Raw genomic sequence first — 12,307 nt, 5'->3', positions numbered from 1 at the left:
ATCGGGACAACACTACTTCAGCGTATATTTCTATATATGGTTATAATTTACCTGAAGAGCTTTAAACGAGTCCGCGATTGTAGTCCGACGTTGTCGTCAAAAGTTCCTTATTTCTCTCTATCCTTTTGTTGAAAGGGACAAGACCCTGTCGAAGTGGAAGCGCGTGAATAAAGCCGCCCAAAAAAACGTGCATCCTGTTATGTAGACCACAAAGAACTGTTTCAAATGTACACACAAAAATCACAATGTGACCTATTTAATATATCGTTATATCTTGATAAAGCATGTTGATGACACAGTGCCACAAATTTGACTGCAACAAGAGATCGACCGTGTCTTCAACGCAATGTAGCATTCTCGCTAGTTAGCTAGCAGGTAACGCCCCGCCACAGTGCATAGCCGCTTCTAATTCAGCAGTCCTCGCCTCCATGGTGGCAAATAAACTGTGTTTCTTACATGTACCATTATTACTGGAGGACGAGGAATAGCTAAACATGCTACACTTTGACCGTGGGCGGATACAATAAGCCATGCTAACCGCTAAACATGAGTGGGCGGATCAATATCGACAGAAACGATACAAAGTATAGTTAGCGGTAGTTGTCGTGGTTTAAAGATGAAAATGGAATGCACGAGTGCCGCTTGCAGGTGAAACAATATTTAAATTACACCAGGAGTCAAACTCTGCAGCGCTCTTGAGGCAGGAGTCAAGTCGCCTCAGGAAGGATAAACTAAAACAGGAAGAGAAACCAAAATAAGAGCGCTAGACCGGAACTAAATCATCAAACGCAGGAAAATACCAACAAACTCAAAATAAGGCAGAGCCTGGTGTGACAAGCCGTGACAATAGTAGTATCCAACTTTGTAGTATCGCCCAAAACTATAGTAAAGTAGCCGAACAACAAAATAATAAGTGATTATTACATTGTAATAGAAGTTTGGATATAACCATGTCACAACAAGGAGTAACCAGCTATTAACAGTAAATTAGCAGCAGCCAAATTATGAGCCTCTGTAATCTGCTTCGAAATGGTACTGTTATCATTTACATAATGAATCATTTATCTTGATGAAGATTGTTATTGCAGGATAAAAATATATAGAACATATAATCATAAAATATTTCAATATATATTGCTACATTAATTTAACTATGTATCGCAATATACAAAATATAGATTTTAGGTCATATGGCCCATCCCCACTCAGTATTTGATGAAAACAGTAGCACGTAAGAATAACAAAAATGCTGAGTTAGGCATGATTGGTTTCAAGAACACTCTTTTTAAATAGTATAAAGTAAGAACATACTTTATATGAGGTCAGGGCCAGACACAACAATGCTCTTGGGGGGTCAATTACTCCCCCAAGGACTTTTCAGAAAGGTAGCTTGAGTAAAGTAATTGGCCTGAACTAGTAATCAGTCTGTCCTAAAAATGTGGGTGGGTACAAAAAGGGCTATTTAGTTGTAATTTAGTATTTTTTTCGGACTTGTTAAAAAAAAAGCTAAATAAATAATAATACATCTTGATAGCATTACAGTAAAGTATAGAAACAGAAACCAATAATTCACAATGAAAACACATAAAAAATGAAAACATCTAATGCAGGGGTCGGGAACCTTTTTGGCTGAGAGAGCCGTGAAAGCCAAATATTTTAAAATGTATTTCTGTGAGAGCGATATAATATTTTTTAACACCGAATACAACTAAATGCGTGCATTTTTAAATAAAACCAACATTTTTGGAGTACCGTATTTTTCGGACTATAAGTCGCAGTTTTTTTCATAGTTTGGCCGGAGGTGCGACTTATACTCAGGAGCGACTTATGTGTGAAATTATTACCGTAACACATTACCGTAAAATATCAAATAATATTATTTAGCTCATTCACGTAAGAGACTAGACGTATAAGATTTCATCGGATTTAGCGATTAGGAGTGACAGATTGTTTGGTAAACGTATAGCATGTTCTATATGTTATAGTTATTTGAATGACTCTTACCATAATATGTTACGTTAACATACCAGGCACGTTCTCAGTTGGTTATTTATGCGTCATATAACGTACACTTATTCAGCCTGTTGTTCACTATTCTTTATTTATTTTAAATTGCCTTTCAAATGTCTATTCCTGGTGTTGGGTTTTATAAAATAAATTTCCCCCAAAAATGCGACTTATACTCCAGTGCGACTTATATCCTTCTTTATTATGCATTTTCGGCCGGTGCGATTTATACTCCGAAAAATACGGTATAATAAGTCTCTTATTCTTTTTAATAACATTGTTGTTCTGAAGCTAACCAATAATGAGTAAAATACTTCTTACCATTAATGCGACTTCTTGAACAGATGCGGTAGAAAATGGATGGATGGATTAAAATGCATGAGAATGTTTTATATTTTGAACGTTATTTTTTAATTATTCATATCTTATCGTGTTAAGCAATGTCAGCTAAGATTTACCTGAGAGCCAGATGCAGTCATCAAAAGAGCCACATCAGGCTCAAGAGGCATAGGTTCTCTACCCCTGATCTAATGGTTAGGTTTTTCATATCCAAAAAGGACATACAGTCCTAATTTTTCCACATGCCTGTGAATGATATTTGTGTAGCCCCCAATTGATTATATAAGACATTTAATATGGATAGTCTCAAAGTTGCATAATCATTGAACAAATGGTCAATAGTTTATGGCCAGATCATAGCTAAGTTCATATCCTGCCCCTGCAAATAAGTTTCGCTTGATGGCGGCTGTACCAAATTTTAATTTATGGATTTTATGCACATGTTCTTTTCAGCCCCATAAAAGTTTGCACCAAATTTTGTGGTGATTCAGCTAATCACCTAAAAGTTAACAATGGGTGTTTGTAGTGCGCATTGAGCTCTGTGATCAATTTCAGCTCAATCCCACTTATTATCTAAAAAATAATAGCACAAGTAAGGGTCCATGCTTTGATAAATGTTCACTCTTCTGTGTGCAATGGTTTAGGAGTAGAAGATTTGGCTTATATAACGAAATACATGCTGTTAAATTGAGCAAGAATTCTTACATTGGCCTGATATCGGTAGGTTGTGAGTTCAAACCCCGGCCGGGTCATACCAAAGACTATAAAAATGGGACCCATTACCTCCCTGCTTGGCACTCAGCATCGAGGGTTGGAATTGGGGGTTAAATCACCAAAAATGATTCCCGGGCGCGACCACCGCTGCTGCCCACTGCTCCCCTCACCTCCCAGGGGGTGAACAAGGGGATGGGTCAAATGGAGAGGACAAATTTCACCACACCTAGTGTGTGTGTGACAATCATTGGTACTTAAACTTTTAACTTTACATTTCTGTACAGCGATACATCAAACTGTTGAAAAATAACATCAACAATTAATAAGACATTGAAAAAATGGCTGTTCGGTTCCGGACTGTCTGTCTCTTAATAGTAAACGGAGTGGAGTAGGAGTTTGAGGAGATGAGTAAAACAGACAAGTGAAAATCAAAAGAACAGAAAAGGAAAAATCAGGGCTTGGCAAAGCCACAAGGAGACAGGTTGTGCATCCTCCACCCCCCTTTTCTTTTCGCACATGTTGAGTAACGTGAGCTCCTGTCCGTGTTGGACTTGGGATGCTCCTTTTGACTTCTGCCTTATCTCCAGGCGCCGTTGACAGTTTGACAGGGGGAGATCTCTGGGCGAGCACCGCACCACAAGGGGTTAATAACTGGGGTTCTGTGGACTGTTTGGAGCCGTGCCAGCCCACTCCAAACCACATGGTCAGGACAACAACAAAGATTTCAAAGAGGGGATACCTCCCGCGGGACAAAAGAGCGAGACGTGATTGTTTCCGCCTGAGTCGGCGGGTTTAAATACAGCGTCGGTATTAATGAAGAAGTACAAAAGGAGGGTCTGTTTGCTGCTGTTACCATTTTTCTCAGCCTCGGAAATAACCAGATGATTCTGCAGAAGGAACAGTTTTGTCCAGGACAAGATAATCATCCGTGGTCCTTGGCTTGTATGTAGTTCAGTGTCACACAGCCCACCTGACTCAGAGAGGAATGTCCTCGTGTTCTAACAGGTAACCTTGACCACCTGACAGACAACCTCTAGGGCAGTGTTTTTCAACCACTGTGCCGCAGTGTGCCGTGATATACAGTCTGATATGCCGTGGGAGATTATGTAATTTCACCTAATTGGGTTAAAAATATTTTTTGCAAACCAGTAATTACAATCCGCAAATGTGCGGTTGTTGAGTGTCTGTGCTGTCTAGAGATCGGCAGAGTAACCGTGTAATACTCTTCCATATCAGTAGGTGGCAGCAGGTAGCTAATTGCATTGTAGATGTCGGGATCATGGTTTGTCGTGATCACAATATGTGGGTAAAAAGGTATCTAACACTTAAACCAAAAATAAACAAAAGGCGAGTGCCGCTAAGAAAATGCATTGAAGCTTAGGAATGGCTATGCAAAGCGAAACTAAAACTGAACTGGCTGCAAAGTAAACAAAAACAGAATGCTGGACGACAGCAAAGACTTACAGTGTGTGGGGTACACGGCGTCCACAAAGTACATCCGTGCATGACATGACAATCAACAATGTCCCCATAAAGAAGAATAGCGTCCGCACAACTTAAATAGTCTTGATTGCGGAAAAAAAAGCCGTTGCTGGGAATAGCGTTCAAGGAAGACATGAAACTGCTACAGGAAAATACCAACAAAAGAGGAAAAGCCACCAAAATAGGAGCGCAAGACAAGACCTAAAACACTACACACAGGAAAACACCAAAAAAACTAAATAAGTCACGGCGTGATGTGACAGGTCGTGACAGTACACCTACTTTAAGACAAGAGCTATAGTCATGCATGGTTGGTTAATGGTTATGGTTTGAATTCATAAACAACAATTGCGAGAACGACTTTTTATTGTCAATATTGGCTGCTGAGTTAAATTTTTTAATGTTTTCTGCTGGTGGTGTGCCTCAGGATTTTTTCAATGAAAAAAATGTGCCTTGGCTCAGAGAAGGTTGAAAAACACTGCTCTAGAGGCTAATGTAAGAGTGCTTGCAGGTTAACAATTATACACAAAACACACCAGTCCAGCATGCATGTTCAAACCGCTGTGACTGGGTGGGGACGAGCGCTCGTGGATCAAGAGTTTCTTCAAAGTTTACAGCTGGCTTTAGCTAATGGAAAAGGTGGGCACGTTTTTGTGGACTAATATGGTCAAGGAGGGCTTTCGCGCTCCAACGCATGGTGAGCATTAAACCATGCAGCTACAGCCTGCCGCTGGTAGTCTATTTGGAAAAGTCAAGGATGTGTCAAAATAAATATTCACTTCAGAGGGGACTGCTGTGTGCTTCCATGTGTGTCCTCCAACACTCTTCTTTCTAGGCACCATCTCTATAGCATGTTATTCAACAGGCCAAATCAGGCCCCTAAATGACATCTCAGTTCAGTTCAAAACTTAGCTGTTTTTTCAGATTCCTAGAAAATCCCCATAGCACTCTTGACATCTTTTTTGCACCAGGGACCGGTTTAATGTAGGCATTTTTTTTGCACCAGGGACCGGTTTAATGTAGGCATTATTTTCAGGGGCCACCTTTCCACTTGTGCCAAATAAATACAGCAAACATAAGTGCATGAGAAATATAACTCACTATATTGCTGAATTAGTGGGAGCCCTGGGCTTGTTTCTTTGCAATGAGATGCAGAAGGAAATCGGCCTTTGGCTACAATCTGTCACATTTATATTTTATATGTTCATTAATGTGGGTTGTATCATTGTATCACAAAGTTATAACAAATTGCAACTTCTTATGAGGAGTTTTATTGTACATCTATAAACAAGCTTATTGGGGTGTGTAGTGGGAAAGTTAAGTCAGAGGAAATGCAGTCGTTTATCAATTATTTAATGTTTCTATGCGGCCCGGTAGCAAATGCGTCACGGACCGGACCGGTGGTTGGGGACCACTGAATTCTTGAGAATCTTTGACTACCTCTTTTTTCTGTGGTCCTTTGTTGGCGACCAGGAGACTAATTGTTTAAAAGAACTTTCGGCACAGTTTAGCCTTGCATTAAATAATCATTGTTAGCGCTCTTAATACTTCTAAACATGACAAACCGCTTTTGTTAACATCCGCATATCAAAGGAAGCAAAGTGCTAACAATCTGATTTAAAAGAGGAAAATGTTGCTGGCAACTCCTCTCAAATAGTGACCCAAAGTCTTAAGAACTGACTGTAACGGCCATCGTCACCATAGTCTGCAATTCAGTATGTGCTCAAGTCCCTTTAACAATGTTGTTCATCCATGACAGCTGATCTTTCTGTTTTATGTATCCCTCAGACTGCGCCAAGACAGTTGCTAACAAACTAAATCCGCCCTATCGCCTCGGGAAGGGAAAGTCTGATCCTGAAGACAATGGGGAAGATTGAGGCTGTTACTGCAAGAGCTTAGTCATCGTTCAGTGATGAGTGTGAGGCTTTTACAGGAAGTATTTGTTCTGACAAACCTCCTGCCACTGCCACCGAAAACACACGCCCGTATAATCACTGCCATCTTTCTAGCGAGAGGGACAGAGTTCCCTTCTGATTGGAAATAAAATGGTAGATGAAAAGGTCTAATCCAGAAAATTGCGGTGTCCATTTCAAACAAGGCACTCTGGTAGGGCCTTCTTGTGTAGATGTTGTAATTGAATCGTTTATTGCTAGCTCTCAGTAACATGCAGCTGTGTGGTTTTTCTACATTACCAGGAACGATAATGTTTCCTTTGTTTTATACACAGGGATCACATAATGTCTCTTTTTATTTCTATATAATATTGGGGAACACTATATTTCCATTCTAGTGTTCCAAACTATTACAATGACCTGAATAGGGGCAGTGTTTTGAATAAGAAAATAATCCCCAAAAAACTGTCACTGGATTTATTTAGGGTCTAAAGATTTGTACATACAAAGATGTGGCACCAAACTTCTTCTCCCCAGAGCTTTTCTTCCTGTCACACACACACTCACGCCTGTGTCTACAACACTCGTGAAAAAAGTTTGTCAAGATTGAGAGTAGTGCGGTTTGATATATAATCGATTGGAAGTAGTGCGGTGTGATATATGATCGTAGATCGTAGTAGGACATAAAAATATCTATCCGACGATATAATTCTCTATTGTTTATATCATATTTTTAGGGCTGCAACAACTAATCGATTAAAATCGATTACCAAAATAGTTGGCGATTAATTTAGTCATCGATTCGTTGGAACTATGCTATGCGCATGCGCGGAGGCTTTTTTTTTTTTTTTTTTTTTGGTTATTTTTTTGTTGTTGTTTTTTTTTGTTTTATAAACCTTTATTTATAAACTGCAACATTTACAAACAGCTGAGAAACAATTATCAAAATAAGTACAAAAACAGTACAAAACAGCGCCAGGGCGGCGCTGAGGCTACGTCTCATGAGGTGGCGTAAGCTAGCCAATGATGTGTCATGTGCAGCTCACGTGACGACGCCGTCTCCTTTGCTGGAAAAATTCGAAAAATGGCGCAGGAAAACACTACCGATAGTTTAGCGGAGAAACATCTTGAGGTTATTGCTTCAATGGAGAAAAGTGTACGACCTAAGTCGTCAAAAGTGTGGGAACACTTCACTTTAAAGACTTCAAAGAAGACCGTTTCCTGCAAAATGGCACAGAAGTACAACATTGCTTCAGGAGCACCTGAAGAAGAAAAATGTTGGAGCCATGGATGAAGGGAAGAACTCACAGTACGTAACTTTTTAAGTCCATAGTGGCAACAAGCATTCATGAGTTCAGCTTTTTTGTGAGTAACGTTAAAGTTATCCCTTTGTTGCAACGCGGGGCTGATAATGTGTCTCCGGCACATTTGACTCTCAGTTTTGAGAGAGAAAACGCACGGTTACCAATTTCGAAATAAACGTAACGGACAGAAACATCTCAGGTTGGTTTCATAATGGATCGATGTAGCCGGGCTGATAAAGCTATATAAATATATTTAGATTTGAGTGACGCTTTAGTATAACTAAACGTTATGGAGGTGCTGGAATATTTCATGCTATTATTCAGAGGCAGCCTAAAATGAATCCTTTATTATTCACAACAGAAACGTGTACAATATCTGATTCAGTTCTGATGAGTTACATTTCTGTGTTATTGTTGGTGTATGCTGCATCCCCAATGTCCACAACATGGTGCCAGTATACTGTTTTTTTTCAATAATATACTGGAAAGGATAGAAATGTAGTTTGTCTCTTTTATCCGATTATTAATCGATTAATCGAAGTAATAATCGACAGATTAATCGATTATCAAATTAATCGTTAGTTGCAGCCCTACATATTTTCTAACATCTGGGCTGCATCGAGTGTAGCTGCAGTAATGCTGCTGCTCCGGTGTAGCATTTGTATGTAATTAAAAATCATTTTATAACAAGATGTCAAGCAAAGCACAATGGAAGCGAAATTACCAAAAACCCAAAACTTCTTTGTTTGGCTTTGGTTTGGATTAAAAAAGTCGGACACTGACTAAAGAACGATAACAGTGTTTCCCACACATTCATTTATTTGTGGCGGCCCGCCACGAAAGAATTACGTTCGCCACACATTAAAAAAAAAGCTCCTCAGGCAAATCATATAGTTGATGTAGATGCCCATATAGGCTGTTCAGATTTACTTTACAAAAGAGAAGTGTAGGATACTTCTCTTGTTGCCTTATTTGTATTTGACCACTACTGTTTTCTGTTTATTTGTAACTGACTGTGGCAGGACACCTCTGCCTCTGTTTCACTTTATGTTGCTGGTAAATAATATGGTTGTAGTAGTAGGCTAAAGTTAAATTATTTAGTATGCACTAATTAAAGGGGCAGAGCTTTAAGAGACATTTTAGCTTTTATACTTTATAAGATACATTTTTTGTAAGAACCACAATTAATAAATATATTTCAGTGAATAACTTGTTGTTCAAATCTGTATATAAATATGTACATAAAGTGTTGTAATTATATTGTAAAATGGATGAATGGATGGACGTTTAAAACAAAACTGGTATTATTAATTAGTATGTATACATTTTTTGAGCCTTTTTAGAGAAAATCATATCATTGTAGTAAATGATGCAAATTACTCGATGTCACGTTGACCACGCCCATAGCCACGCCCCCACCGCCACAGGTATCTTGGCAGTTTATGGGAAACACTGCGATAATCTACAAAACATGCCGCCAACAAGTCGCTACTGGTGACTAAAACGTCTATTCTTGAAAACACAGCATGAAGAACAGTAGAGATGGTTGTTAAAATCCGACTAAGTACTGACATGAACTCAAAACCAGGAAGTGATGAAAATAAAAACCTAACGAAGAGCCTCAGGGTCAACGTCCTAAGGCACCGTCTATGACAAACTACCGGCCTGCAGACATCGAGATATTACGGATGCCATCTCTTAATTCAAATGTCGAAATTGCCTGGCTAGTAATACACTGTTGAGAAGAAGGGCTGGTATTAAAAATCCATATTTTTATTGTCTTCTCCTTTTTATCTTTTACGTGTTTATATATAAATTTATACCTGTATATAAAAGGAGTAAAGATTAGTGAAACTGGCATTCATTGTGTGTGTGCGTGTACGTATGTATAATGTATATGTTTATATATTATATATATGTGTATATACTGTATAAATATATATTTAAAAAAATAACGAGTTCATTCATGTGATTAATCCCAAAATATATCTTTTACCTTAACCGTGGCTGGTTACCTAAAAGGAGCCGCGGGTTGTTATGCAAATTTAACTCACAAATACACCCAGATGGGACTTAAAATAAAAATGTTGCCACGTTTTTAGCAAATAAATTATGTGTATTCAAGTAAAACATTTAAAATGTGTTCCTGTATGACATTCTGACAAAATTACATTTGTATCCAAATATCAGGTTCTTTCTTAAAGTTAATTCAATTATGCAAGTGTGAAACAACCTGTGTGTGTGTGTGTGTGTGTGTGTGTGTGTGTGTGTGTGTGTGTGTGTGTGTGTGTGTGTGTGTGTGTGTGTGTGTGTGTGTGTGTGTGTGTGTGTGTGTGTGTGTGTGTGTGTGTGTGTGAGAAAAATTCAATAACGTGATCGTTATTGAGAGACAGTTGGGAGGGTAAACAAAAATCTGATGTCGATATGATGACGGTTTTAAGATATTGGTAGAGTTGTTTTATATTCAGAGTTGTCCTATATTTGCCTCAATTAGGTAAATGTAAAAATGTGATAGCTCTCATGTAATAATGACGAATAAAACAATTCAGAAGAAAAAACTTCTTGAACTGATCGACTTGGAATGTCTTTCCCCGGTGCAGAACCCCCTGACGGAGGCCAAGCTCTGTGGTGGTGGAGGCCGCAACGAGGCCCCTAAAAGAGCCTCCGACGACCCTCCCTGCCGGCTAAGCCTTATCCGCCGAGGAGAGCCATGCCTCCCCGGAAGCGCGGCAATGGTGGCAGCGGTGGCCGCGGGGGCCTCTCCTTCATCCTCTGCTGCTTCAACAACAGCGACCATCCGGAGATCACCTACAAGCTGCGGGAAGACTTTGCCCTGCAGGCCATGGAGCCAGCGCTGCCCATGCCAGGGTACGACGAGCTGGATGGAATGTTTTCAGAGTTGGTGGTAAGTTTGCCCTTGTTGTGTTCTTCATTGTCCAGACTTAATACTTTGGCACACTTTCAATACAGCTGCAGTCATTTCCTCTTACTTTAGATCATCTTGTGAGTAACGGGGCCATTCTTTCTCTGTCCAATTGTCTCCTCTAATTTGCCCAGCTCCCCTTTTTCTCTGCCATTGTTGGTTGCCACAGTAATGTAAGCATGACATTTTTGCACATCAATGGACCTCATTCAGCAGCTCCTCATGTCGAGGCCTCCGCCATCTGCTAATTGCTTGTTTTTGTCTAACATCCCTTTATGAGTACATAATTGAGTGTGACGACAAGGAGGCTTTCAGTTGCTGTGTTTACCAGAAAGGAAATGACACACGTGCTTTTGCCTTTCACTCCATGCGAGCCCTTGAGTGTGCGGCTAATCGAAGGCCATTTTGCTACAGGGAATAAAAGGGTCTCGTCTAAAGGGGATAAGTGTGCATTGGAAGTTGAAATTTACATGAAGTTCTCCTCATCCTGCACGTCAATTAGCCTCGTGAAGTTTGCAATCAACAAAAAATGCAGAGGATAATCTCACCACACCTCACCTAGTGTGTGTGTGACAATAATTGGTACTTTAACTTTAACTTTTAATTAGTTATTATAGTTTCCAAGAATATTTCTCAAACATTTTTGAGAATCAACCTGTTGATTACATCAAACTAAATATAATTAAACTTGGTTATTATTAAGGTATGGGGTATCGGACTGTCTGATTGTGGCGGTCCGCTCCCTGTATGATCAGTGTCAGAGCTTGGGCCGCATTGCCGGCAGTAAGTCGGACACGTTTCCAGTGAGGGTTGGACTCCGCCAAGGCTGCCCTTTGTCACCGATTCTGTTCATAACTTTTATGGACAGAATATCTAGGCGCAGTCAAGGCGTTAAGGGAATCCGGTTTGGTGGCTGCAGGATTAGGTCTCTGCTTTTTGCAGATGATGTGGTCCTGATGGCTTCATCTGGCCAGGATCTTCAGCTCTCACTGGATCGGTTCGCAGCTGAGTGTGAAGCGACTGGGATGAGAATCAGCACCTCCAAATCAGAGTCCATGGTTCTCGCCCGGAAAAGGGTGGAGTGCCGTCTCCGGGTTGCGGAGCAGACCCTGCCCCAAGTGGAGGAGTTCAAGTACCTCAGAGTCTTGTTCACGAGTGGGGGAAGAGTGGATCGTGAGATCGACAGGCGGATCGGTGCGGCGTCTTCAGTAATGCGGACGCTGTATCGATCCGTTGTGGTGAAGAAGGAGCTGAGCCGGAAGGCAAAGCTCTCAATTTAGCGGTCGATCTACGTTCCCATCCTCACCTATGGTCATGAGCTTTGGGTTATGACCGAAAAGACAAGATCACGGGTACAAGCGGCCGAAATGAGTTTCCTCCGCCGGGTGGCGGGGCACTCCCTTAGAGATAGGGTGAGAAGCTCTGCCATCCGGGAGGAGCTCAAAGTAAAGCCGCTGCTCCTCCACATCGAGAGGAACCAGATGAGGTGGTTCGGGCATCTGGTCAGGATGCCACCCGAACGCCTCCCTAGGGAGGTGTTTAGGGCACGTCCGACCGGTAGGAGGCCACGGGGAAGACCCTTGACACGTTGGGAGGACTATGTCTCCCGGCTGGCCTGGGAACGCCTTGGGATCCCCCGGGAAGAG

The 12,307-nt window shown here is 40.8% G+C and overlaps 1 protein-coding gene across 3 annotated transcripts in view; it reads left to right on the top strand.

Moving 5' to 3' along the window:
- LOC133648433 (disheveled-associated activator of morphogenesis 1-like) overlaps window positions 1-12,307 on the top strand; it is a 118,384-nt gene that overhangs the window by 66,962 nt on the left and 39,115 nt on the right. For all 3 annotated transcript variants that reach the window (XM_062044518.1, XM_062044516.1, XM_062044517.1), the window contains exon 2: window positions 10,339-10,643. In XM_062044518.1, the coding sequence (XP_061900502.1) occupies window positions 10,449-10,643 (195 nt within the window). In that variant the 5' untranslated portion in view covers window positions 10,339-10,448. The remainder of the gene's footprint in view (window positions 1-10,338; window positions 10,644-12,307) is intronic.

The sequence above is a fragment of the Entelurus aequoreus genome, linkage group LG04, assembly GCF_033978785.1.
Source record: "Entelurus aequoreus isolate RoL-2023_Sb linkage group LG04, RoL_Eaeq_v1.1, whole genome shotgun sequence".
Lineage (NCBI taxonomy): Eukaryota > Metazoa > Chordata > Actinopteri > Syngnathiformes > Syngnathidae > Entelurus > Entelurus aequoreus.
Note: the sequence above shows the minus strand (reverse complement) of the source record. Positions and strands in the feature narration are given on the sequence as shown.